Genomic DNA, 25,918 nt, shown 5'->3' on the forward strand with positions numbered 1-25,918 from the left:
CTAGGTATTTGTAGTTGTCCACATATTCTAAGTCAGAACCGTCCAGAGTAACAAGTCACATAATAAGTTGCATGGACTCTGTGTGCAATAATATATATTTTTTAATAATGATATTTGAATGACTACCTCATGTCTATACCGCACACATACAATTATCTTTAAGGTCCCTCATTCGAGCAGTGAATTTCAAATCAAATCAAATCAAATGTATTTATATAGCCCTTCTTACATCAGCTGATATCTCAAAGTGCTGTACAGAAACCCAGCCTAAAACCCCAAACAGCAAGCAATGCAGGTGTAGAAGCACGGTGGCTAGGAAAAACTCCCTAGAAAGGCCAAAACCTAGGAAGAAACCTTGAGAAGAACCAGGCTATGAGGGGGGGCCAGTCCTCTTCTGGCTGTGCTGGGTGGAGATTATAACAGCACATGGCCAAGATGTTCAAATGTTCATAAATGACCAGCATGGTCAAATAATAATAATCATAGTAGTTGTCGAGGGTGCAACAAGTCAGTAACACAAAAGTAAGTGTCAGTGGGCTTTTTCATAGCCGATCTTTGAGAGTATCTCTACCGCTCCTGCTGTCTCTAGAGAGTTGAAAACAGCAGGTCTGGGACAGGTAGCACGTCCGGTGAACAGGTCAGGGTTCCAGCAGGTCTGGGACAGCAGGTCTGGGACAGGAAGCATGTCCGGTGAACAGGTCAGGGTTCCATAGCTGCAGGCAGAACAGTTGGAACTGGAGCAGCAGCACGGCCAGGTGAACTGGGGACAGCAAGGAGTCATCAAGCCAGGTAGTCCTGAGGCATGGTCCTAGGGCTCAGGTCCTCCAAGAGAGAGAAAGAAAGAAAGAGAGAAAGAGAGAATTAGAGAGAGCATATTTAAATTCACACAGGACACCGGAAAAGACAAGAGAAATACTCCAGATGTGACAGACTGACCCTAGCCCCCTAATTTCAAACACCGATTCAACCACAAAGACCAGAGAGGTTTTCCAATGCCTCGCAAAGAAGGGTAGGATTGGTAGGAGGGTAGTAAAAAAACTGACTTTGAATATCTCTTTGAGCATGGTGAAGTTATTAATTAGACTTTGAATAGTGTATCAACACACCTAGTCACTGCTGTACAAAGATACAGGCATCCTTCCTAACTCAGTTGCCGGAATGGAAGGAAACCGCTCAGGGATTTCACCATGAGGCCAGTTGTGACTTTAAAACAGTTACAGAGGTTAATGGCTGTGAAAGGAGACAACTGAGGATGGATCGACAACATTGTAGTTACTCCACAATACTAACCTAAATGACTGAGTGAAAAGAAGGAAGCCTGTACAGAATACAAATATTCCAAAACATGGATCCTGTTTGCAATAAGGCACTAAAGTAAACTGCAAACAATGTGGCAAAGAAATGTACTTTATGTCCTGAATACAAAGCGTTATGTTTGGGGCAAATCAACACAACCCATCACTGAGTACCACTCTTTGTATTTTCATCCATGGTGGTGGCTGCATCAGGTTATGGGTGGATATTGAGCATTTAGCAAAGAAATGTCTCTCTGAAATGAAATCATCACGTGATAGATTTTAAACAAATATATGTCTGTCCTTGAACAACCCCATGCCATAATTAGATAGTGAAAAAACACACTCTTTCGTCATTTCTTTAAAGATGCACTATGTCAAAAATGCTCCACCATTTTCTAGTTGCTAAAATTCTAATAGTTCGCTTAATTTCAGTTTATGTGACAAAACAAGCAAGTATATTGTAATGAATCTTTGTACCATCTAAACTACTGTGAAATATATAGTTTCCATAACCAAAAATATTAAATCTTCAGCTGTTTGAAGCTGATGTACAAAACCAAAAGTAAAAGACGCAAAAACGAAACTTAAGAACGGGAAGCATAGAAATAGCACACATAGAACAGATCTACCGCTTCCTAGACTTGCTTTCAATGAGAATGAGAGATCTGTCGGGTCACCCAAAAAAGTTACATATTGCAGCTTTAAACAATAAAAGCTAATTTAAAAACATTTCAGAAAATGTATAAAAAGCTTTTTGGAATAAATCTCTTCAAATAACTTCTAATCTGACTTCTCTTTTTCCAGTTTATTCAGATCCCCATTCACTGTTACGGTATCACTGTTAAGACTGTATCACTATCAGATGAAGAAACTCACTATTCTTTTACTGTCTTTTAAGCAGTGAAAGACTTGCTTTTGAGTCTACTTTTTGTATGCTTACATGTCTTGAATTATCTGTCCTTGTCTGCCAAAACAGATGCATTCGGCGATAGGAGCTAAATAAATCATGTTAGAACTGTGGGTGATTCTTTACAGAATATGATTAGTATTCTTGCAGCAAAGCACCCCCACAACATGATGCTGCCACCCTCCGACTTGCAAGCCTCCCCCTTTTCCTCCAAGCATAATGATGGCCAAACAGTTCTATTTTTGTTTCATCAGACCAGAGGACACTTCTCCAAAAAGTACAATCTTTGTCCCCATGTGCAGTTGCAAACTGTAGTCTGGCTTTTTTTTATGGCAGTTTTGGAGCAGTGGCTTCTTCCTTGCTGAGCGGCCTTTCAGGTTATGTCGATATAGGACTCCTTTTACTGTGGATATTGTCACGCCCTGACCTTAGAGATCTTATTTATTCTCTATTCTTTAGGTCAGGGTGTGACTCGGGAATATCTATGTTTCCTATTTCTTTGTTTTTGAGCCGAGTGTGGTTCCCAATCAGAGGCAGCTGTCTATCGTTGTCTCTGATTGGGAATCATACTTAGGCAGCCTGTTTTCCACCTGAGTTTTGTGGGAGGTTATTTTCTCTTTAGCGTGTGTGTGGTTTCCCCTTTTGTCATTTTGTTTGAGTGTTTCTTGGAAATAAAATATCATGAGCACTTACCACGCTGCGCTTTGGTCCACTTCAACTACAAACGACGGTCGTTACAGATATAGATACTTTTGTACCCGTTTCCTCCTGCATCGTCACAAGGTCCTTTGCTGTTGTTCTGGGATTGATTTGCACTTTTGCACCAAAGTACGTTCATCTCTAGGAGACAGAACAGGTCTCCTTCCTGAGCGGTACGATGGCTGCGTGGTCCCATGGTGTTTATATTTGCTTACTATTGTTTGTAGAGATGAACGTGGTACCTTCAGGTGTTTGGAAATTGCTCTCAAGGATGAACCAGACTTGTGGAGGTCTACAAATGTTTTTCTAAGTTCTTGGCTGATTTCTTTTGATTTTCCCATGATGTCAAGCAAAAAGGCATTGAGTTTGAAGGTAGGCCTTGAAATACATCCACAGGTACACCTCCAATTGACTCAAATGATATCAGAAGCTCCTAAAGCCATGACATAATTTTCTGGAATTTTCTAAGCTGTTTACAGGCACACTCCATTTAGTGTATGTGAACTTCTGACCCACTGGAATTGTGATACAGTGAAATAATTTGTCTGTGAACAATTGTTGGAAAAATGACTTGTCATACACAAAGTAGATGTCCTAACCGACTTGCCAAAACTATAGTTTGTCAACAAGAAATATGTGGAGTGGTCGAAAAACGAGTTTTAATGACTCCAACCTAAGTGTATGTAAACTTCTGACTTCAACTGTAGTGGTGTTTTGTCGCTGACAACCTATGCGGTGTCATAAAAGGTTATTGCTGTGGTCACTGGGTAGGCTATTATATTATTTCTGTAACAATGTTGTGCTACAATGGTTTAATTTGCTTTTAAAGAGCAATGTGCGCTATAAAGAATACTTACAGTGCCTTCAGAAAGTTTTCACACCCCTTGACTTTTTCCACATTTTGTTGTTACAGCCTGAATTTAAAATAATACATTTTGTGTCACTGGACTACACACTAGACCCCATACTGTCAATGTGGAATGATATGTTTTTAGAAATCTTTACTAATTAAATATGAAAAGCTGAAATGTCTTCAGACAATAATTATTCAACTTCTTTGTTATGGCAAGCCTAAATAAGTTTAGGAGTAAATCTGTGCTTAACAAGCAACAAAGTAAGTTGCATGGATGCACTCTGTGTGCAATAATAATGTTTAACAATTTTTGAACGACTACTATGCCTGTACCCCACTCATCTACACACAATACCCCATATTGACAGTGAAAACATGTTTTTCTAAATTTCTGCAAATGTATTGAGAATTGAAAAACAGAAGTATCTAATTTAACTTTTTTTATAGTAAATACAAGTTAGAATCGCACTCACTGCTGTTACTGTTTATTATCTATCCTGTTGCCTAATCACTTTATCCTTACCTACAGTATATGTGCATACAGTGCATTCGGAAAGTATTCAGACCCCTTTACTTTTTCTACATTTTGTTAGGTTACAGCCTTATTCTAATATATATATTTTTTTATCCTCATCAACTACACACAATACCCCATAATGACAAAGTAAAAACTGTTTAGACATTTTTGCAAAAAAACTACTGAAAAATCACATTTACATAAGTATTCAGACCATTTACTCAGTACTTTGTTGAAGCACCTTTGGCATTGACTACATCCTTGAGTCTCCTTGGGTAAGATGCTACAAGCTTGGCACACCTGTATTTAGGGAGTTTCTCCCATTCTTCTCTGCAGATCCTCTCAAACTCTGTCAGGTTGGATGGGGAGCGTCGATGCACAGCTATTTTCAGGTCTCTCCAAAGATGTTCGATGTCCTGGCTCTGACTGGGCCACTCAAGGACATTCAGAGACTTGTCCCGAAGCCACTCCTGCGTTGTGGCTGTGTGCTTAGGGTCGTTGTCCTGTTGGAAGGTGAACCTTCGCACCAGTCTGAGGTCCTGAGTACTCTGGAGCAGGTTTTCATCAATGATCTCTCTATACTTTGTTCCATTAATCTTTCCTCAATTCTGACTAGTCTCCCAGTCACTGTCGCTGAAAAACATCCCCAAAGCATGATGCTGCCACCACCATGCTTCACAGTAGGGATGGTGCCATATTTTGTCCAGATGTGACGCTTGGCATTCAGGACAAAGAGTTCAATCTTGCTTTCATCAGACCAGAGAATCTTGTTTCTCATGGTCTGACAGCCCTTTAGGTGCCTTTTAGCAAACTCCAAGCGGGCTGTCATGTGCCTTTTACTGAGGAGTGGCTTCTGTACGGCCAATCTACCATAAAGACCTGATTGGTGGAGTGCTGCAGAGATGGTTGCCCTTCTGGAAGGTTCTCCCATCTCCACAGAGGAACTCTGGAGCTCTGTCAGAGTGACCATCGGGTTCTTGGTTACCTCAATAATCTAAAACACAAAGCCAAATCTACGCTGGTGTTGCTTACCAAGAACATACTGAATGTTCCTGAATGTCCGAGTTACAGTTTTTACTTAAATCTACTTGAAAATCTATGGCAAGACCTGAAAATGGTTGTCTAGCAATGATCAACAACCAATTTGACAGATCTTGAATTTTTAATTAATTACATTTTTTAAACATTGGCTAGTCAGACCACTATTACTGTTCCAGCTGGCTGATAGTTGTTGTTGCTTAGGTAATGTAAAGCATAGCACAGCCCGCCCTAAAGTACCTCATCGTCCTACCAAATAAAATATAAAAATATTTATTGACAAAGACGCATCGATCTCAGATAAAGAATCAGAGCGAGCGTAACAGCACCCCTCTGTCTCAGTATGTGTAGTAGACCATGTATCTGATGCTGTCTGGTCAAAAAGAGCATGGCCTGTAATACTATTTCTGTCCAGACAGCATCAGATACATGGGCTACATATAGTATTTCAGAGGGGCGCTGTTTCGTTCGCTCGGATGCTTTCCCCGAGTGAGAAGCGTGAGTGCTCACTCTCGACAACATCTGTCCAGAATAAGCCCAATGTGTTTCTACGGGCTTAATATGCAGACCTAAGCATTGGTGAATCCCAAACCACCCCCTACCAACAGTTGTCACATGTTGCTGACGAAACTCAGAGGGTGACTTCCAAAGAGTGGCGACAAAACCGACATGTGCACGACTATGGGGAAAACAGACAGGGTTGGCTTAGATCAAGGGGGGGCAAAGTATCCGGCCCGCGAGACATTTTTTTAAAATGTATTAAATATTATTATTTGATTTGCGCTAAGTCTTCATAGCCACTTCATTGCTTGACAACTTTTGATGTGAAAAATGAGAAGTGGACTCAATGTCGTGTGTTTAATGAAGAATGGACAGCAAAATACTTTACTAATATTGGACGTAAAGCGGTATGTCTGATATGCCAAGAAAGTGTTGCCATTTTTAAGGAATATAATCTAAATCGTCATTTTTTTTATGCAAGCATGCTAACTACGCTAGCTATCTGTCCTCTCAGGAAAAGGCCAGGAGGCCTCAAAAGTCTGACATCAGAGACACTGCTCAACTTTTAATTTTTGTCAGAGAAATAAAGGAGAACTTTGAAATAACAGCGGAACTTCTTGCGATGGAATCAATGATGGGAACAACCAGGGGCTCTGATTTATGACAGTGTCTGCCTGCTTGGAAAAAATGTATCTATCGTGGAGCAAACTGACAAACGTCACAACAGATGGATCACCAAATCTAACCGGTAAAAACATTGGCCTGCTATAAAGATTACAAGACAAAGTAAAAGAAGAAAGTCATAACTCGGAGGAATTGATATTTCTTCACTGTATTATTTATCAGGAAGCCCTGTGTAAAAGTGTGTTAAATTTGGAAAAAGTTGTCAAAGTGGTTGTAAAACTTGTCAGCTTTACATTTATATGGGCAAGGGGGCTTAACCATTGTCAGTTCCTTCAGATTCTCAATGACAGAGGCAGAGCACCAGGACTTGTACAATTCAAACGTGCGCTGGCTAAGCCTGGGAAAGGTATTTCGCTGTGTGTGGGAACTGAGAGGTGAGATGGTTATGTTCCTTGATACGATTGGTAAAGCTGACGACTTCTCCGAATTGAAAGACAGACTGGCTGGGCGACTTTGCTTCGGTGTGGACATATTGGGGCATCTGAACGCTCTAAACGTTAAACTGCAGGGAAATTGTGTTTTTGTGCATTAACAGTATTCCAACGTTGAAGCATTCAAGGCCAAACTTATGATGTTCTCCAGACAAATGAGCAGCCGGTCTCTCGCTCATTTTCCGACATTGACTGAACACGCCCACATCGCAGTGCCGCACTAAGACATACAGTAGCACTATGATTGACCTGCATGCTGGAGTTTAGAACTGGTCTATTGTTGCTGTTTTGTACTTCTCCTTCAAAGCACTGTCACATTGGATGTCGATGAGTTCCAATTGTGTGTCTGTTGGTGCTTTCTCAGTGTCGAAAGACAGGGGGCATGATACAAGCTCCATTTCAGTGTCAATCTTGGTGAAATCTGTGAAGCCGCAAGAAAACTTACTGAATGAAACAGTTTCCAAACATTAAAAAGCACGCCAAAAGTATGCTTGTTTTATTCGGGTCCACATATGTGTGTGAACAAACGTTCTCAGTCATGAATTACAACAAATCCCATCACAGGTCAAATTTAACAAATGACCACTTGTCAGCTGTTCTGAGAATCTCTATATCAAAATCAAACTTTATTTGTCACATGCGCCGAATACAACAAGTGTAGACCTTACCGTGAAATGCTTACTTACAAGCCCTTAAGTTCAAGAAGACAAGAAGAGTTAAGAAAATATTTACCAAATAAACTAAAGTAAAAAATTATAAAAAGTAACACAATAACATAACAATAATGAGGCTATAGTCAAAGTAATAGTCCAGTGGCCATTTGATTAATTGTTCAGCAGTCTTATGACTTGGGGTAGAAGCTGATAAGAAGCCTTTTGGTCCTAGACTTCGCGCTCCGGTACCGCTTACCGTGCGGTAGCAGAGAGAACTGGAGTCTCTGACAATTTTAAAACTGGAGTCTCTGACACCGCAGTGATGTACTGGGCCATACGCACTACCCTCTGTAGCGCCTTATGGTCAGATGCCGAGAAGTTGCCATACCGGTGATGCAACCGGACAGGATGCTCTCGGGGGTGCAGCTGTATAACTTTTTGGGGACCCATGCCAAATCTTTTCAGTCTTCTGAGGGGGAAAAAGTTTTGTCGTGCCCTCTTCAAGACTGTTTTGGTGTGTTTGGACCATGATAGATTGTTGGTGATGTGGACACCATGGAACATGAAACTCTTGACCCGCTCCACTATAGCCCCATCGATGTTAATAGGGGCCTGTTCGGCCCGCATTTTCCTGTAGTCCACGATCAGCTCCTTTGTCTTGCTCACATTGAGGGAGAGGTTGTTGTCCTGGCACCACACCGCCAGTTCTCTGACCTCCTCCCTATCGGCTGTCTCATTGTTGTCGGTGATAAGGCCTACCACTGTTGTGTCGTCAGTAAACTTAATGATGTTGGAGTCGTGTTTGGCCACGCAGTCGTGGGTGAACAGGGAGTACAGGAGGGGAATAAGTACACACCCCTGAAGGGCCCCAGTGTTGAAGATCAGCGTGGCAGACGTGTTGTTGCCTACCCTTATCACCTGGGTGCGGCCCATCAGGAAGTTCAGTATCCAGTTGCAGAGGGAGGTGTTTAGTCCCAGGGTCCTTAGTGCCCACGAAGCTCATCACTTTGCTATGGTGTTGAACGCTGAGCTGTAGTCAATGAACAGCATTCTCACATAGGTGTTCCTTTTGTCCAGGTGGGAAAGGGCAGTGTGGAGTGCGATTGAGATTGCATCAACTGTGGATCTGTTGGGGTGGTATGTGAATTGGAGTGGGTCTAGGGTATCTGGTCGGATGCTGTTGATGTGAGCCATGACCAGCCTTTCAAAGCACTGCATGGCTACCAACATGAGAGCTACGGGGCGGTAAAGGAAAAAGCTTCTTCTAGTTCGTGGTGGGTAATCCCAGTTCTGATGTCCAGAAGTTATTTTTGGTCATAAGAGATGGTAGCAGCAACATTATGTACAAAATAAGTAAAAAAAGAAGTTACAAACAACGCAAAAAAACTAACAAAATAGCACAATTGGTTACGGCATGTAAAACGTCAGCCATCCTCTTCGGCGCCTTCATAACAGACACGTAGTGTCTAATATATTATAGACCCATCAAAGATGACACCAGACGTTGATGCCCTTGTCAGGAGACGTGACCAGACCCATTGTTCACGTTAAGACACAAATAACCGTAACTGTGGTAGGCAAGGATTCAGATTTTTCATGGTTATGGTTATACAGTGAGAATTATCCAGCAATTTGTCCCCATACCTGCCAAAAAATCTACTTTCTTCATGACAAGGGTATCTGGATTCTGCCCCTTGTGAATGGCACCCACAGCACTGGACTGCAGTGTCTCCATGGTAACCAAGCCACTAGAACATTATTTCACTTTTCTCGCTGCCTCTGCACAGCAGACACACTAAACAGCTCATATCCTAGCAATCTCTGCCTCCTTTACAGGAAATTCAAGAAGCTCATGTGCATGCTTCCACAAATGCGACATTCAAGCGAACCCATCTAGAAACCCATCAACTTCGGGACACACTCCTGACTTGAATGATGCAATTAATGTTCCACTTTTAAATAGTAAAACAAGCATTCAAATGAACAAATCCCTCCTGTCGTTTTACATTTACATTTTTACAAGATATAAACCTCAGTAACAGTTAAACATTTAATTTGGGAGGTATTTAATCTGTTACAAGTCTTGAAATCAGACATAAACAAATGCACATGGCAATATGATTACACCTTTCCATTCATGTGTATGAAATTGCACAAACTCCAAACATATCACAGTGCATGTGGGGATAGCACTTGCTGGCTCAGTTGAAGTGTCTGTCTGAGGGTCTAATTATCCCCTACAACCCTCAAGCTCAACTCTGGACCTTGAAGCCAGTCCCACTGCATTTTTTAATGTGTTCCCCTTTAATCAGGGACACCAGGTGGGTGCAATCAAGTATCAGGTGGAACAGAAAACCAGCAGGCTCCGGACCTCATAGGGTAAGAGTTGAATACTCCTGCCTTACACCCTTGGTAATTGTGCAAATGGCGGGGGTGCACGTGAACATGCAAATGGTGGGGCAAGGGGTGATTTGGGATTCAGCCCTTGTCACTTGCCTTCGTTTATCCTGTTCAAAATAAATAAATACATATACAATGTATTCAGGAAGTATTCAGACCTTCCATTTTTCTAAATTTTGTTCCGTTACAGCCTTATTCTAAAATTGATTAAATTAATCGTTTTCCTCATTCATCTACACACATTCAATACCCCAAAATGACAAAGCAAAAAAAGTTTTCTTTGTGTGCAAATTTACTAAAAATAAAAAATACCTTATTTACATACTGTAAGTATTCAGACCCTTTGATATGAGACTCAAAATTGAGCTTAGATGCATCCTGTTTCCATTGATCATCCTTGAGATGTTTCTACAACTTGATTGGAGTCCACCTGTGGTAAATTAAATTGATTTGACATGATTTGGAAAGGCACACAACTGTCTATATAAGGTCTGAGTTGTTTGTAGCATTGAAGGTCCCCAAGAACACAGTGGCCTCCATAATTCTTAAATGGAAGAAGCTTGGAACCAACACGACTCTTCCTAGAGCTGGCCACCTGGCCAAACTCAGCAATCGGGGGAGAAGGGCCTTGGTCAGGGAGGTGACCAAGAACAAGATGGTCACTCTCTTATGGTAGAGTGGCCAGACTGAAGCCACTCCTCAGTAAAAGGCACATGACAGCCTGATTCTCTTGTCTGATGAAACCAAGATTGAACTCTTAGGCCTGAATGCCAAGCGTCACGTCTGGAGGAAACCTGGCACCATCCTTACAGTGAAGCATGGTGGTGGCAGCATCATGCTGTGGGGATGTTTTTCAGCGGCAGGGACTGGGAGATGAACGGAGCAAAGTACAGAGAGATCCTTGACGAAAACCTGCTCCAAAGCGCACAGGACCTCAGACTGGGGCGAAGGTTCCCCTTCCAACAGGACAATAACCCTAAGCCCCCCCACCACCCTTTGGACCAGCCCCCCAGCCATCCTCAAGTAATTTGTGACCCCTCTGATTTTGGGGGTGCATGTTGCCCCTGCCTGCCTTCCTGCCTTTGGAACAACGACTCCCATTGTTGGGGCAGAGACATGATCATCTTGTCATTATATACAGATCTCTTGTTACAGCCATTCGCAAATTGGAAAGGAAAGTTGGCAGGTGAACAGTGCACTGTTCAGATGCTGGCTTCCCCTAAAGTAAATTGATGTTTTGACAAAATTATATAATTACTCCTGTCCACTGGCATACCGGACACCCTCACAGCCCCATGCGCCCATCATCAATGTTTATTTTTTTGTATATATAAATCATTTCGACAGTAATCTTCTAAAAAATCATTCATAAACCTTTTTTAATTTCCATATGTACTAGGAAGCTAAATGTTTGTTTATTGGGCTTCAAGAATGTGACTGATCAAAGTACCTCAGGCCTCAAAAAAATAAATAATTGAACTAATTGAACTGCTTAAGCTATTTGATGTGTATTTATTTATACATTTTTTATAAATAGCAGATAAATCAGCCAACGTGAGTAAAACATTTAAACGTGTTAACCCTCGCAAGGCTGCAGGCCCAGACGGCATCCCCGGCCGCATCCTCAGAGCATGCGCAGACCAGCTGGCTGGTGTGTTTACAGACATATTCAATCAATCCTTATCCCAGTCTGCTGTCCCCACATGCTTCAAGAGGGCCACCATTGTTCCTGTTCCCAAGAAAGCTAAGGTAACTGAGCTAAATGACTACTGCCCTGTAGCACTCACTTCCGTCATCATGAAGTGCTTTGAGAGACTAGTCAAGGACCATATCACCTCCATCCTACCTGACACCCTAGACCCACTCCAATTTGCTTACTGACCCAATAGGTCCACAGACGATGCAAACGCCATCAGACTGCACACTGCCCTAAACCATCTGGACAAGAGGAATACCTATGTAAGAATACTGTTCATCGATTACAGCCCAGCATTTAACACCATAGTACACTCCAAACTCGTCATTAAGCTTGAGACCCTGGGTCTCGACCCCGCCCTGTGCAACTGGGTCCTGGACTTCCTGACGGGCCGCCCCCAGGTGGTGAGGGTAGGTAACAACATCTCCACCCCGCTGATCCTCAACACTGGGTCCCCACAAGGGTGCGTTCTCAGCCCTCTCCTGTACCCCTTGTTCACCCACGACTGCGTGGCCATGCACGCCTCCAACTCAATCATCAAGTTTGCAGACGACACTACAGTGGTAGGCTTGATTACCAACAACAACGAGCTGGCCTACAGGGAGGAGGTGAGGGCCCTCGTAGTGTGGTGTCTGGAAAATAACCTCGCACTCAATATCAACAAAACAAAAGAGATGATCGTGGACTTTAGGAAACAGCAGAGGGAGCAGCCCCCTATCTACATTGACGGGACAGTAGTGGAGAGGGTGGAGAGTTTTTTTAAAAGTTCCTCGGCGTACACATCACGGACAAACTGAAATGGTCCACCCACACAGACAGCGTGGTGAAGAAGGCGCAGCAGCGCCTCTTCAACCTCAGGAGGCTGAAGAAATTCGGCTTGTCACCAAAAACACTCACAAACTTTTACAGATGCACAATCGAGAGCATCCTGTCGGGCTGTATCACCGCCTGGTACGGCAGCTGCTCCACCCATAACCCGGAAGGCTCTCCAGAGGGTAGTGAGGTCTGCACAACGCATCACCGGGTGCAAACTACCTGCCCTCCAGGACACCTACACCACCCGATGTCACAGGAAGGCCAAAAGGATCATCAAGGACAGCAACCACCCGAGCCACTGCCTGTTCACCCCGCTATCATCCAGAAGGCGAGGTCAGTACAGGTGCATCCAAGCTGGAACCGAGAGACTGAAATACAGCTTCTATCTCAAGGCTATCAGACTGTTAAACAGCCATCACTAACATTGAGTGGCTGCTGCCAACATACTGACTCAACTCAAGCCACTTTAATAATGGGAAAATTGATGTAATCAATTTATCACTTGCCACTTTATATTATTTATATTAGATAATGTTTACATAACCTACATTATTCATCTCATATGTATATACTGTACGCTATACCATCTACTGCATCTTGCCATCTTGACGTATTAGATGTATCACTAGCCACTTTAAACAATGCCACTTTATATTATGTTTTCATACCCTACAATACTCATCTCATATGTATATACTGTACTCCATACCATCTATTACATCTTGCCTACACCGTTCGGCCATCACTCATTTATATATTTTTATGTACATATTTGTATTCATTCCTTTACACTTGTGTGTACAAGGTAGTTGTTGTGGAATTGGTAGATTACTTGTTAGATATTACTGCATGGTCAGAACTAGAAGCACAAGCATTTCCAGTTCCTCCAGTTCCTCCAGCGCCTCCACCAGCACAACTGGGGTTACCACTACTCGTCCCTCCTGTATCCGGTCCCAGGGAGTATGATGGGACGGCGGCACGGTGCCAGGGTTTCCTGTTACAGCTGGACTTATACCTGAGCACCGTTTACCCGGCTCCCTCGGGAAGGGAGAGGGTGTCCGTCCTCGTTTCGTGCCTATCGGGGAGAGCTCTGGAGTGGGCTAACGCCGTATGGGGAGAAGGAGATACGGCGTTGGATGACTTCAAGGAGTTCACCCGCCGCTTCCGGGCAGTCTTCGACCATCCGCCCAAGGGTAGAGTGGCACGTGAATGTCTCTTCCACCTGTGGCAGGGGACGAGGAGCGCACAGGAGTTCGCTTTGGACTTTCGGACCCTGGCCGCCGGAGCCCTGATCGACCATTATCGCTACAGTTTGCGCGAGGACGTCCGTCGAGAGTTGGCATGCAGGGACACCACCCTTACTTTCGACCAGCTGGTGGACCTGTCCATTCGGCTTGATAACCTGCTGGCTACCCGCGGACGTCCAGATCGGGGTCTGTCGGTTCCATCCCCCAGCACCACCGCTCCGATGCCCATGGAGCTGGGAGGTGCTGCGCTCAGGGAAACCGGAGGAGGTTCCGTCTCGTGCACCATCTGTGGCCGCAGAAGTCACACTGCCGGTCGGTGCCGGGTTGATTCCTCTGGGAGTCGAGGCAGCAGGCAGGGCACTCTGGCGTCACCCCAGGTGAGAAGGCACCATTCTCACCCAGAGCCATTTGTTGCACAAATGTTTTTTTTAGTTACGTTTCCCAGCAGAAGGCGCTCGTCGATTCAGGCGTGGCTGGGAATTTTATAGACAGATCATTAGCCTATAGTTTAGGGATACCCATCGTTCCTGTGGCAATGCCCTTCCCAGTTCACGCCTTAGATAGTCGACCATTAGGGTCAGGGTTGATTAGGGAGGCCACCACTCCTCTCGGCCTTGTGACGCAGGGGGGTCACATGGAGAAAATCAGTCTCTTTCTCATTGACTCTCCTGCGTTTCCTGTGGTGCTAGGTCTACCCTGGTTAGCTTGTCATAACCCCACTATTTCATGACAACGGAGGGCTCTCACAAGGTGGTCGCGAGAGTGCTCGGGGAGGTGCTTAGGGGTTTCCATAGGTGCTACTACGGTGGAAAGTCCAGACCAGGTCTCCACTGTGCGCATTCCCCCTGAGTATGAAGGCGACTCAATTACCACCCCATCGACGGGAGGATTGTGCGATAGATCTCCTGGTAGACGCCGCACTTTCCAGGAGTCACGTGTATCCCCTGTCAGAGGTGGAGACGGTGGCTATAGAAAGATATGTCGGCTGAGGCAGACAGGGCTTTTGGTCACCTCAGGGCTCTGTTTACCTAGGTTCCCGTGCTGGCCCATCCGGATCCCTCTTTGGCATTCATAGTGGAGGTGGCCGCGTCCGAGGCTGGGATAGGTGCCGTGCTCTCTCAGCGCTCGGGCATGCCACCGAAGCTCCACCCCTGTGCCTTCTTCTCGAGGAAGCTCAGCCCGGCGGAGCGAAACTATGACGTGGGGGACCGGGAGCTGTTGGCTGTCGTCATGGCTCTGAAGGCGTGGATACATTGGCTTGAGGGGGCTAAACACCCTTTTCTCATCTGGACTGACCACCACAATCTGGAGTACATCCGGGCGGCGAGAAGACTCAACCCTCGCCAGGCAAGGTGGGCCATGTTTTTCACCCGTTTTGTGTTCACCCTTTCTTACAGACCAGGTTCCCAGAACGTGAAGGCAGATGCACTGTCCCGGCTGTATGACACAGAGGAGTGGCCCATGGATCCCACCCTCATACTCCCGGCCTCCTGCCTGGTGGCGCCGGTAGTGTGGGAGCTGGACGTGGACATTGAGCAGGCGTTGCGTACAGAGCCCGCTCCACTCGTGTCCCGCTTGGCATCTGTATGTTCTGTCTGCTGTCCGTGACCGGTTGATCTATTGGGCCCACACGTCACCCTCCTCTGGTCATCCAGGCATAGGTTGGACGGTGCGCTGTCTGACTTGGAAGTACTGGTGACCCACTTTGGCTAAGGACGTGAGGGTTTGTTTCCTCCTGCTCGGTGTGCGCCCAGTGTAAGGCTCCTAGGCACCTGCCCGTAGGTAAGCTACACCCCTTACCCGTTCCACAACGGCCATGGTCACACCTGTCGATCGATTTCCTGACTGATCTTCCCCCATCACAGGGAAACACTACGATCCTGGTTGTTATGGATCATTTCTCTAAGTCCTGCTATCTCCTTCCTCTGCCCAGTCTCCCTACGGCTCTACAAACAGCAGAGGCCTTGTTGTTAACGCACGTCTTCCAGCACTACGGGGTGCCTGAGGATATAGTGTCTGATTGGGGTCCCCAGTTCACTTCACGGGTCTGGAAGGCGTTCATAGAACGTCTGTGGGTCTCGATCAGCCTTACCTCAGGTTTTCACCCCGAGAGTAATGGGCAGATCGAAAGCGTGAACCAGGATGTGGGCAGGTTTCTGCAGTCCTATTGCTAGGACGGGCCGGGGGAGTGGGCGGCGTTCGTGCCCTGGGCAGAGATGGCGCAGAACTCGCTCCGACATTCCTCCACTAACCTCTCCCCCTTTCAGTGTGTATTAGGGTACCAGCCGGTTCTGGCACCATGGCATCAGAGTCAGACCGAGGCTCCTGCGGTGGACGATTGGTTCAGGCGCGCGGAGGAGACATGGGAAGACGCCCATGGTCACCTCCAGCAGGCCGCGCTGCACCAATGGACCAGCACGGACCGTCACCGCAGTGAGGCTCTGGTGTTCGCACCAGGGGACCGGGTCTGGCTCTCGACCCGAAGCCTGCCCTGCCGGAAGCTGGGTCCGCGGTTTTTGGGGCCATTTAAAGTCCTGAGGAGAGTGAACGAGGTATGTTACAGGTTACAGCTGCTCCCCGATTACCATATTAACCCCTCGTTCCATGTGTCTCTCCTCAGGCCGGTGGTGGTTGGTCCGCTTCAGGAGTCTGAGGTGCGGGAGGTTCCTCCGCCCCTTCTGGACATCGAGGGGGCCCCGGCGTACTCCGTCCGGTCCATCCTGGATTCGAGGCGTCAGGCGGGGGGCCTTCAGTACCTCGTGGAGGGGTACGGTCCGGAGGAGTGGTGCTGGGTTCTGGGTTCTGGGTTCTGGTGGCAGATGTGTTGGACCCTGAACTGCTGCGGGAGTTCCGTCGCCACCAGATCGCCCTGCGCCTCGCCCTCCGAGTCGTCCACAGCGGCCTCGGCTTCACTTCCCCCCCGATCTGAGATACCTACTGCAGCCCTCATCCTCCACATACAACACCCGTTCTGACAGTCACATTCTGTTAAAGGTCCTCAAAGCACACACATCCCTGGGTCACTCCTCTTTTCAGTTCGCTGCAGCTAGTGACTGGAACGAGCTGCAACAATCACTCAAACTGAACAGTTTTATCTCCATCTCTTCATTCAAAGACTCAATCATGGACACTCTTACTGACAGTTGTGGATGCTTCGTGTGATGTATTGTTGTATCTACCTTCTTGCCCGTTGTCTGTGCCCAATAGTGTTTGTACCATGCTTTGTGCTGATACCATGTTGGGCTGCTGCCATGTTGGGTTGCTACCATGCTGTGTTGTCATGTGTAGCTGCCATGCTATGTTGTTGTCTTAGGTCTCTCTTTATGTAGTGTTGTAGTGTCTCTCTTGTCGTGATGTGTTTTGTCCTGTATCTTTTTTTTTTCTCCCAGCCCCTGTCCCCGCAGGAGGCCTTTTGGTAGGCCATCATTGTAAATAAGAATTTGTTCTTAACTGACTTGCCTAGTTAAATAAAATAAAAATTACGGTTATGACCTAAAGTTTTTTAGGGGGGTGCCTATGTCATACACAACACAGAGCGCATATAAGGGTGAACCAAATATTTATGGTAATGCCCAGCAACCTCTGGGAACTCCTGTGACTTGACCCCTGACCTCAGACCTTTTTAAAAAGCCTGTAGAGCAGGGGTGTTAAACTCATTCCATGGAGGGCCTAGTGCCTGCAGGTTTTTGGTTTGTCCTTTCAATTAAGCCATAGACAACCAAGTGAGGGGAGTTCTTTGATAAATGAAGGTCACTAATTAGTAATCAAGTACAAGGGAGGAGCGAAAACCCGCAGACACTCGGCCCTCTGTGGAATGAGTTTGAGACGTGCTGTAGAGCCAGTCGCGGAGGTTAAGACCCTTCTTAAGCTCCTCCTGTTCCAGCGGTCAGAGGGGGTCAGTACAGCCACAGTACAGTAGAGTAGCAGTATTATCTAATATATATTACTGTAATAGTGGGGTCAATACAGTAGTATTGTCTTATATCATATTAGTACAATAGTAGTTATAGTGGGCCACCTGTGCTGTGCGTAGGATACATACAGTATACAGTACATTTGATGCCTCAATATCGTCATACCCTTTTCAGGAAGAAGATTATTTAATATTCCGAATAAAGGCAGTCCTATTTCTTAAATATTGACCTTCTTGACAACCAGCCATACAGCAATTCAACACCACTATCATGCCAGTCTCTATCCAAAAGCATAACAGAGTATAGCCTAATTCCATAGAATAGAATATAGTTAACAGTGTAATTTCAGATCCCTAAATAAAAGCAGTGAAGAATTAACCTGGTCCTAGAGCTGTTTGTGCTGTCTTGTCATTTGGCGTGACAATAACCATAGGAATTGGCAAAACAGCACAAAGAGATTTGGGACCAGGTTAGTGAGGAATGGGATGAGTGAACAAAATGATAGCATCCTGATGGGCATTTAGGCTAATGTTGGCAGTGAAGCAGAAAGCTCCATTCATTTATGGAAATGTTCCAGTAAATATCCATTACTTTAGACTCTGGGTCCTATTCACTAGGCACGCAACTTATGTAAACGTGCCGAAACGTGGAGGTACCATCTGGAAACACTGGGAACAGTCAAACACTCATTTTTGTTTTACGTTGCTCAACATTTTAAAACGTTTTGCTTTGCATGCCCTTATGAATACGACCCTGTAGTACCCCGTAACAGGGGCTCACCATGAGTTGTGTTCCACCACAGTGTGTGTGTGTGTGTGTTAGGTCATACTGAACAGGGCTGGTACAGCGATGTGATTGGACTGGGGCTGGTTAAAGGGCTTAGGGGTTGAAAACACACCATACCAGGGGATTGAATCCTCCTCTCGTTAGTAGCAGGGAGACAGATATTGGTGAGTATTGTTTTTTCACAATTTACTCTATGCTATAGCTTCAACTAAATGTGATAATGTATTTAATGGATATTTGATGAATGGAATATAAATATTTATTGGGTTTTCATTGATGAAGGAGGAAGGCTAGCTTTTGCTGGATACATTTTAGTTGATGTTGAATTTCCTTTATCTAGGCTACAAGTCACATACATATTGGTTAATTAAAGGGGATTTTTTTTTTTACAATAGGTTGATTGCTGAACTTGACTGATTCTCAGCATCTACTGACCTGCATTGTCTTATGTCAGATAGGGCGTCAATTCCACTTGCACTGATCGGTTGAGGGACGAGCGTCGCGTAGGAGTGATGCGATCTGACTTAAGACAATGACTGATCTGTAGATTGCTCAAGAAGTGTGATTTAAGGAATTTCTTTGTTTAGTAGCATATTCTGTTTTTTATTAAACAAGATAACACTCTTGTATGTTGTTTTCCATTCCCGTCTTTGATAATCTCGTTTCAGTGTCACACTGAATGACTGTGCTTCATAGTAACAGGATTTAGCGTTACAATTATTGTCGATCAAAGTCAGCGATAAAATAATATACCCCTGCTTTCAGAGCGCTACTGCAGTAAGCTTTGATTATCAGCTCTGAAGGTCTGGGCTGTAGCTGGCATTGCTCACTGCTCAGAAACAACTAACTAATTAGGGCCAAGAATGTTAATGATTGGGTCCAGCAATTACATAACAAAACACCATAACAAAGCAGGGTCCATAGGATGTTTGTAGCAGATACACACACGCATGCATGCAAACCTGCACACACACACTGTATTTATTGTGCATGAGTGGACAATATATTTCAGGGATGAATAGGCTACTTTATTCTATTTTACTCCACGTATTCCTATCCCATTCACATCCTGTCTTGAGCCATATTTTTGCCCCCAGAGTGGTGTGAAGTGTCTGAATGGGCCATGGTGACTGCTAACCAGGCTCTGAAGGCAGTAGGCCTGTTCATAGCTTATCTACTGAAGTCCATCACAGACCTGTTCCTCACCAAGCCTTTGTGGGCCAGCCTGAAGGTTCTGGAGGACACTGACCTAAGGGCCACCGGAGGAAGTAAGAATAGAGTCCAGAACACTGAACGTTTTATATCCAAATGAATAGGTAAAATAATTAGTAAGCCAGATATGTTTGTTTTAGATTACAGATCTCCTGGCAGCGTTTGACCTTGTATGGGGTCTCGTCATAGATTTGGCGAAGTAGGCTATATTTAACCCTTCTCTGTCTCTTTCAGTTCATGAGACATATAAGGCCAAAGCTCTGTGGGAGAAGACTGGGGCAGTGATCATGGTGGTACGACGCCCTGGATGCTTGTTGTGCAGAGAGGTGAGCGCTGTGGTTGTGGTGTCTCCTCTAGACTAGCTTGTCTATTTTATACTTTCACACTCCTGACAGCAGCCAGACTCGAGTGCTGATGTTTGTCCATGCCTCTCTCTCTCTCTCTCTTTCTCTGTCTGTCTCTCTGTCGCTTTGTCTCTTTGTCTCTTTCTTTTTCTCTCTAGGAGGCCATTGAGCTGTCCTCTCTGAAGCCCCATCTAGAGGAGTTGGGGATCCCTCTCTTAGCTGTGGTCAAAGAGAACATTGGCCATGAGCTGGACGCCTTCAAGACATGTTTTACTGGGGAAGTCTATGTAGACCAGAAGGTCAGTGAATAACTCATGAATTTACTAAGTTAAAAGTAGTTAACATTCACATGAGACGATAAAGTACACAGTTCCTTGTAAAATACATGTTTCCAGCGTTTGTTCAGTCACACTGCACACCTTTGTGCAATAAATGATATAACATTTATTTCATCACATCTTTTCAAATATACATCCAACTGTAGATGTCAGCAAAGTACAGTATCCTACCAATGTCACTGTATTCCTCCATCTAATAACCAAACCTGTTTTTCCTCAGAGAGCGTTATACGGTCCTGTGGAGCGTTATATGTTCCTGTCTGCGTTGCTGCGTATCGGGGTGTGGAGAAGCCTGTGGAGGGCCTATAGGAAGGGCTGCACAGGAAATATAATCAAAGGAGAAGGTCTTGTACTGGGGGGAGTGTTCGTCATTGGGCCCGAAGATCAGGTAGGGCTATACTGCTTGAACTGGGCACTCTATCCAAGCTATAACAAACAAAAGTGGAGATATAGTTAGAACTGATTAGAAATAGCAAGAATCGATCTGCAAATATGTGACCTATTTCATATGCATTGGATGTTAAAAAGTGCGGTACTAAAATAATTTGCAGCAGGTCTGTATAGTCACGTGAGCATATACAGGTAACTGCTAAAATAAAGGAAACATCAACATTTTGCGCTGACGGAGATGGCAGCATCGCGACTAGCTCTTAGGAAACTTTGCAGTATTTCATTTTTTCTATGTACTATTTTTTACATTATTAGCTTAGGAAATGTTTTGTGTCATTACATACAGCTGGGAAGAACTATTGAATATTAGAGTGGCGGTAACTCCCCAGAACTACCAGCATTACGACCAGGAATAATACTTCCCTGGAGCAGATCCTTTGTTCACTCTCCCCAGAGCAATTAAACTTACTCCAGAGGCCGACCCAAAACATTGCCGGCGGAGGAGAGGCACTCGAGGCGGCCTGCTGGTTCGACTTCGGAGGCGCGCACACCACCCACCACTTCCGAGTATATTACTCACAAATGTTCAGTCTTTGGATAACAAAGTTGATGAGCTTAGAGCAAGGATTTCTTTCCAGAGAGACATCGGTGCCTGTAACATACTTTGTTTCACGGAAACATGTCTCTCTCGGGAGACTCTGTCGGTATCTGTAAAGCCATCAGGATTCTCAATACATCGCGCAGACAGGAATAAATATCTCTCGGGAAGCAGAAGGATGGGGGGGTGTGTTTCATGATTAACGACTCATGGTGTAATTCTAGAAACATACCCAAACTTAAGTCCTTTTGTTCACCCGACCTAGAATACCTCACAATTAAATGCAGACCATATTATCTTCCAAGAGAATTCTCCTCCGTCATCGCCACAGCCATTTACATCCTACTTCAAGCCATTACCTTGACGGCCCTCAAAGAACTTCACTGGACTTTATGCAAACTGGAAACCACATATCCTGCATTTATTGTATCTGGGATTTGAACAAAGCAAATCTGAGGATTAGGCTGCCAAAGTTCTATCAACATATCGACTGTACTACTTGCGCTGCTAAGACTCTCGACCATTGCTATTCAAACTTCTGCAATGCTTACAAGGCCCTCCCCCGCCCTCCTTTCGGCAAATCTGACCACGACTCCATCTTGCTCCTCCCGTCCTATAGGCAGAAACTCAAACAGCAAGGACCCGTTCTTCGAACTATTCAACGCTGGTCTGACCAGTCGGAATCCATGCATCAGGATTGTTTTGATCACGTGGACTGGGAAATGTTCCGGGTAGCTTGTGAAAATAATCTAGATGTCAGCTAAGAACAAATTCTTATTTACAATGACAGCCTAGGAACAGTTGGTTAACTGCCTTGTTCAGGGGCAGAATGACACATTTTTACCTTGTCAGCTCAGGAATTTGATCCACCAACCTGTCAGTTACTGGCCCAAAGCTCTAACCACTAGGCTACCTGCCACCCCAGGTATGTGGCAGGGACTACAGACAATCACGGACTACAAAAGGAAAACCAGCCACATCGCCGAGGCCGACTTCTTGCTTCCTGACAGGCTAAGCATATTCTTCACACACTTTGAGGATAGCACAGTGCCACTGACGCGGCCCGCTACCATGGAGGCTCTCGTTCTCTGTGGCTGACCTGAGTAAAACATTTAAACGTGTTAACCCTCGCAAGGCTGCTGGCCCAGACAACATCCATAGCTGTGTCCTCAGAGCATGCGCAGACCAGCTGGCTGGTGTGTTTACGGGCATATTCAATCTCTCCCTGTCCCAGTCTGCTGTCCCCACATGCTTCAAGATGTGGGGACATGTTCCTGTACCCATGAAGGCAAAGGTAACTGAACTTAATTGACAATCACCCCGTAGCACTCACCTCTGTCATCATGAAGTGCTTTGAGAGACTAGTCAAGGATCATATCACCTCTAGCTTACCTGCCACCCTAGATCCACTTTGATTTTCTTACCGGCCCAATAGATCCACAGACGATGCAATCGCCATCACTCTGCATACTGAATACCTATGTAAGAATGCTGTTTATTGACTATAGCTCAGCATTCAATAACATAGTACCCTCCAGGCTCATCATTAAGCTCGAGGCCCTGGGTCTGAACCCTGCCTTATGCAACTGGGTCTTGGACTTTCTGACGGGCTTGATTACCATCACCTCCACTCCACTGATCCTCAACACTGGGCCCCACAAGGGTGCAGGCTCAGCCCCCGCCTGTCCTCCATGTTCACCCATGACTGCGTGGCCAAGCACACTTTCAACTCAATCAAAAGTTTGCAGACAACACAACAGTAGTAGGCTTGATTACCAACGATGAAGGGACAGCCTACAGAGAGGTGAGGGCTCTGGCACTGTGGTGCCTGGAAAACAACCTCTCACTCAACGTCAACAAAACAAAGGAGATGATCGTGGACTTCAGGAAACAGCAGAGGGCGCACCCCCCTATCTACATCGACGGGACCGCAGTGGACAAGGTGGAAAGCTTCAAGGTCCTTGGCATACACATAACTGACAAACTGAAATGGACCACCCACACAGACAGTGTGGTGAAGAAGGCCTCAGGAGGAAGAAGAAATTTGGCTTGTCACCAAAAACCCTCACTTTTACAGATGCACAATTGAAAGCATCCTTTCGGGCTGTATCACCGCCTGGTACGGCAACTGCACCGCCCGCAACGGCAAGGCTCTCTAGAGCCATTCCGCTCTGACATCGTTTGTCCATATGTATTTAGTCTTAATTCATTCCTACTTAGATTTGTGTGTATTGGGTATATGTTGTGTAATTTGTAAGATATTACTTGTTAGATATTATTGCACTGTCGGTGTCACGCCTGCCCTCGCTCCCCCTCCCTGGCACTCTAGGGTGCCAGGCAACCCGTCTTTACATGCACCTGGCAGCATCACTCATTGGACTCACCTGGACTCCTTCATGTGGTTGATTGCCCCTGTATATCTGTCTGTTCCTCGGTGGTGCTCCCTGTGTCCGCATTAATTGTTGTTATGTGTTCCTGTCCAGACGCTGTTCCTGTTCTGTTAATGTCCGTCAGTTATTAAACCTTCACTCCCTGTACCTGCTTCTCATCCCCTGCGTCAATCCTTTCAGTCGGAACTAGAAGCACAAGCATTTCGCTACACCCGCAATAACATCTGCTAAGTACGTGTATGTGACTGATCAAATTTGATTTGATTTGAAGTGTCTTAATAGGGCTTTGGGCCACCATGAGCCGCCAGAACATCTTCAATGCACCTTGGCATAGATTCTACAAGTGGTCTGTAGCTCTATTGGAGGGATGCGACACCATTCTTCACACCATTCTTCACACGAGAAATGCAATAATTTGGTGTTTTGTTGGTGGTGGAAAACGCTGTCGCAGGCACCGCTCCAGAAATTCCCATAAGTGTTTAATTGAGTTGAGATCTGGTGACTGACACACACACACACACACACACACACACACACACACACACACACACACACACACACACACACACACACACACACACACACACACACACACACACACACACACACACACACACTTTAAACCTCCTATGCTCTTTTGAGACCCCTCTTTCAAAGTCACTGAGATTCTTCTTCTAGCCATGGTAGACAAAATAACGGGCAACTGGGCATTTTTATACATGACCCTAAGCATGATGGGATGATGAATGCTTAATTAACTCAGGAATCACACCTGTGTGGAAGCACCTGCTTTCAATATACTTTGTATCCTTCATTTATCTCAAATTAGGATTCAGGTCTAGTGCAAGTATGTATCAGTGGGTGTGCTTTTATTCTGCTATCATTTACGCATGGTGTGCTTTTCATAACTTATTCCTGCTTAAGCAATGACCACTTGCTGTACTTCCACAGATACCAGTTTTGAGACCCATGTCTGTTCTCCTTCTCTTACCCATGCAGGGAATTCTGCTTGAGCACCGTGAGAAGGAGTTTGGGGATAAAGTCAACCTGCTGGCTGTACTCAGATCAGCCAGGAAAATTCAAGATTGCTTGGCTACTGCGAAATAGTTTACACAAACAGCTTAAAGTCCCCATACAGTCTTTTTAATTGTATTTTTAAATCATCACTGTATGTATAATACATCACTGTGTGTTTATTTCATGAAAATAACTCATTTATTGTCCTTTTGCCATTGAAATACTCAGTCTGATCATGTGGGCATGTCGATACAAATTTAAATATATTTACATACACTGCCCTAATTTGCCAGATAGGATCGTCTGGACTATAGAGCCTACCTAACTTTTAACGTGGGGCGATTCCTATTTTCCACTTAATTTGTATTTAGTGACACATTTCCCCCCCTATTTAGTGACATGTTCACCCCCTGGTTTAAAAGCACATGCATGAATGGTTCTTTATCCATTTAACATGGTAGTTTTGGTTCTTTTATGCAGGAATGACTTTCCACTCACATGTGTTAGCCTCTCATTGTCTATGAGTATGCACTTTTGTGTAAAATGTATAATCTATAGTGAATGTATTTGTGCTACTTCACAGTATGTCTGTCAGTCTCTGTGCATAGAATTTTTACTTTAAATTGTACTTTTTTCTGGCATCCATAATCCTGTAGGTGATTTATACATCATTGAAATTGACCCAGCCGACCCACCCCCAAAACCAGCAGAACCTTTTCCGTTTTCATTGTGCTGAACCTGTCCTGATCTCATCACTGGAAATGTCCTGTCAACAGTGCTGTGTTGTCCTGGTCTCACTACTGTCCGGTTGTCGTCATGGGACTGTGTGGGTGTTAATGAAGGTCTGTGTCTAAACTCTGAATGATGAGAGCTCAGGGCTGATGCTTACACACACAGTCACACTGCTCAATGGACAAAGATAAGGCTCGCTACCAGGAAAATGCATGAACTGTTACAAAGCATTTGAGAATAATAAAGTATATATTTATTAAACCTTTTACTGTTGTTTGTGGGTTTTATGCATACCGGCACTGCAAGTTGTTTACTAAATGGTTGTGTCATGGTTTTAAGACATACAAATAAATTAAATGTTCCACCTAATAAAATGGTTGTCTTTATTTTATATTTTTTTACCTACACACATCTTTATATATTATATATCTTAATTTTTTATTCGGTTTTACCTAGG

The 25,918-nt window shown here is 44.9% G+C and overlaps 1 protein-coding gene across 1 annotated transcript; it reads left to right on the forward strand.

Annotated features, from left to right (window-relative positions):
• The first annotated feature begins 18,547 nt into the window (after positions 1–18,547).
• On the forward strand, positions 18,548–25,835 carry LOC115153385 (peroxiredoxin-like 2A). The gene is made up of 6 exons (XM_029698785.1): positions 18,548–18,604; positions 19,538–19,708; positions 19,887–19,978; positions 20,155–20,295; positions 20,555–20,722; positions 24,712–25,835. Exons 2-6 carry the CDS (start codon positions 19,564–19,566, stop codon positions 24,817–24,819), a joined length of 654 nt encoding a protein of 217 aa, XP_029554645.1. The 5' UTR covers positions 18,548–18,604; positions 19,538–19,563; the 3' UTR covers positions 24,820–25,835.
• Positions 25,836–25,918: the final 83 nt, after the last annotated feature.

The sequence above is a fragment of the Salmo trutta genome, chromosome 18 (genome assembly GCF_901001165.1).
Source record: "Salmo trutta chromosome 18, fSalTru1.1, whole genome shotgun sequence".
Taxonomy (NCBI): Eukaryota; Metazoa; Chordata; class Actinopteri; order Salmoniformes; family Salmonidae; genus Salmo; species Salmo trutta.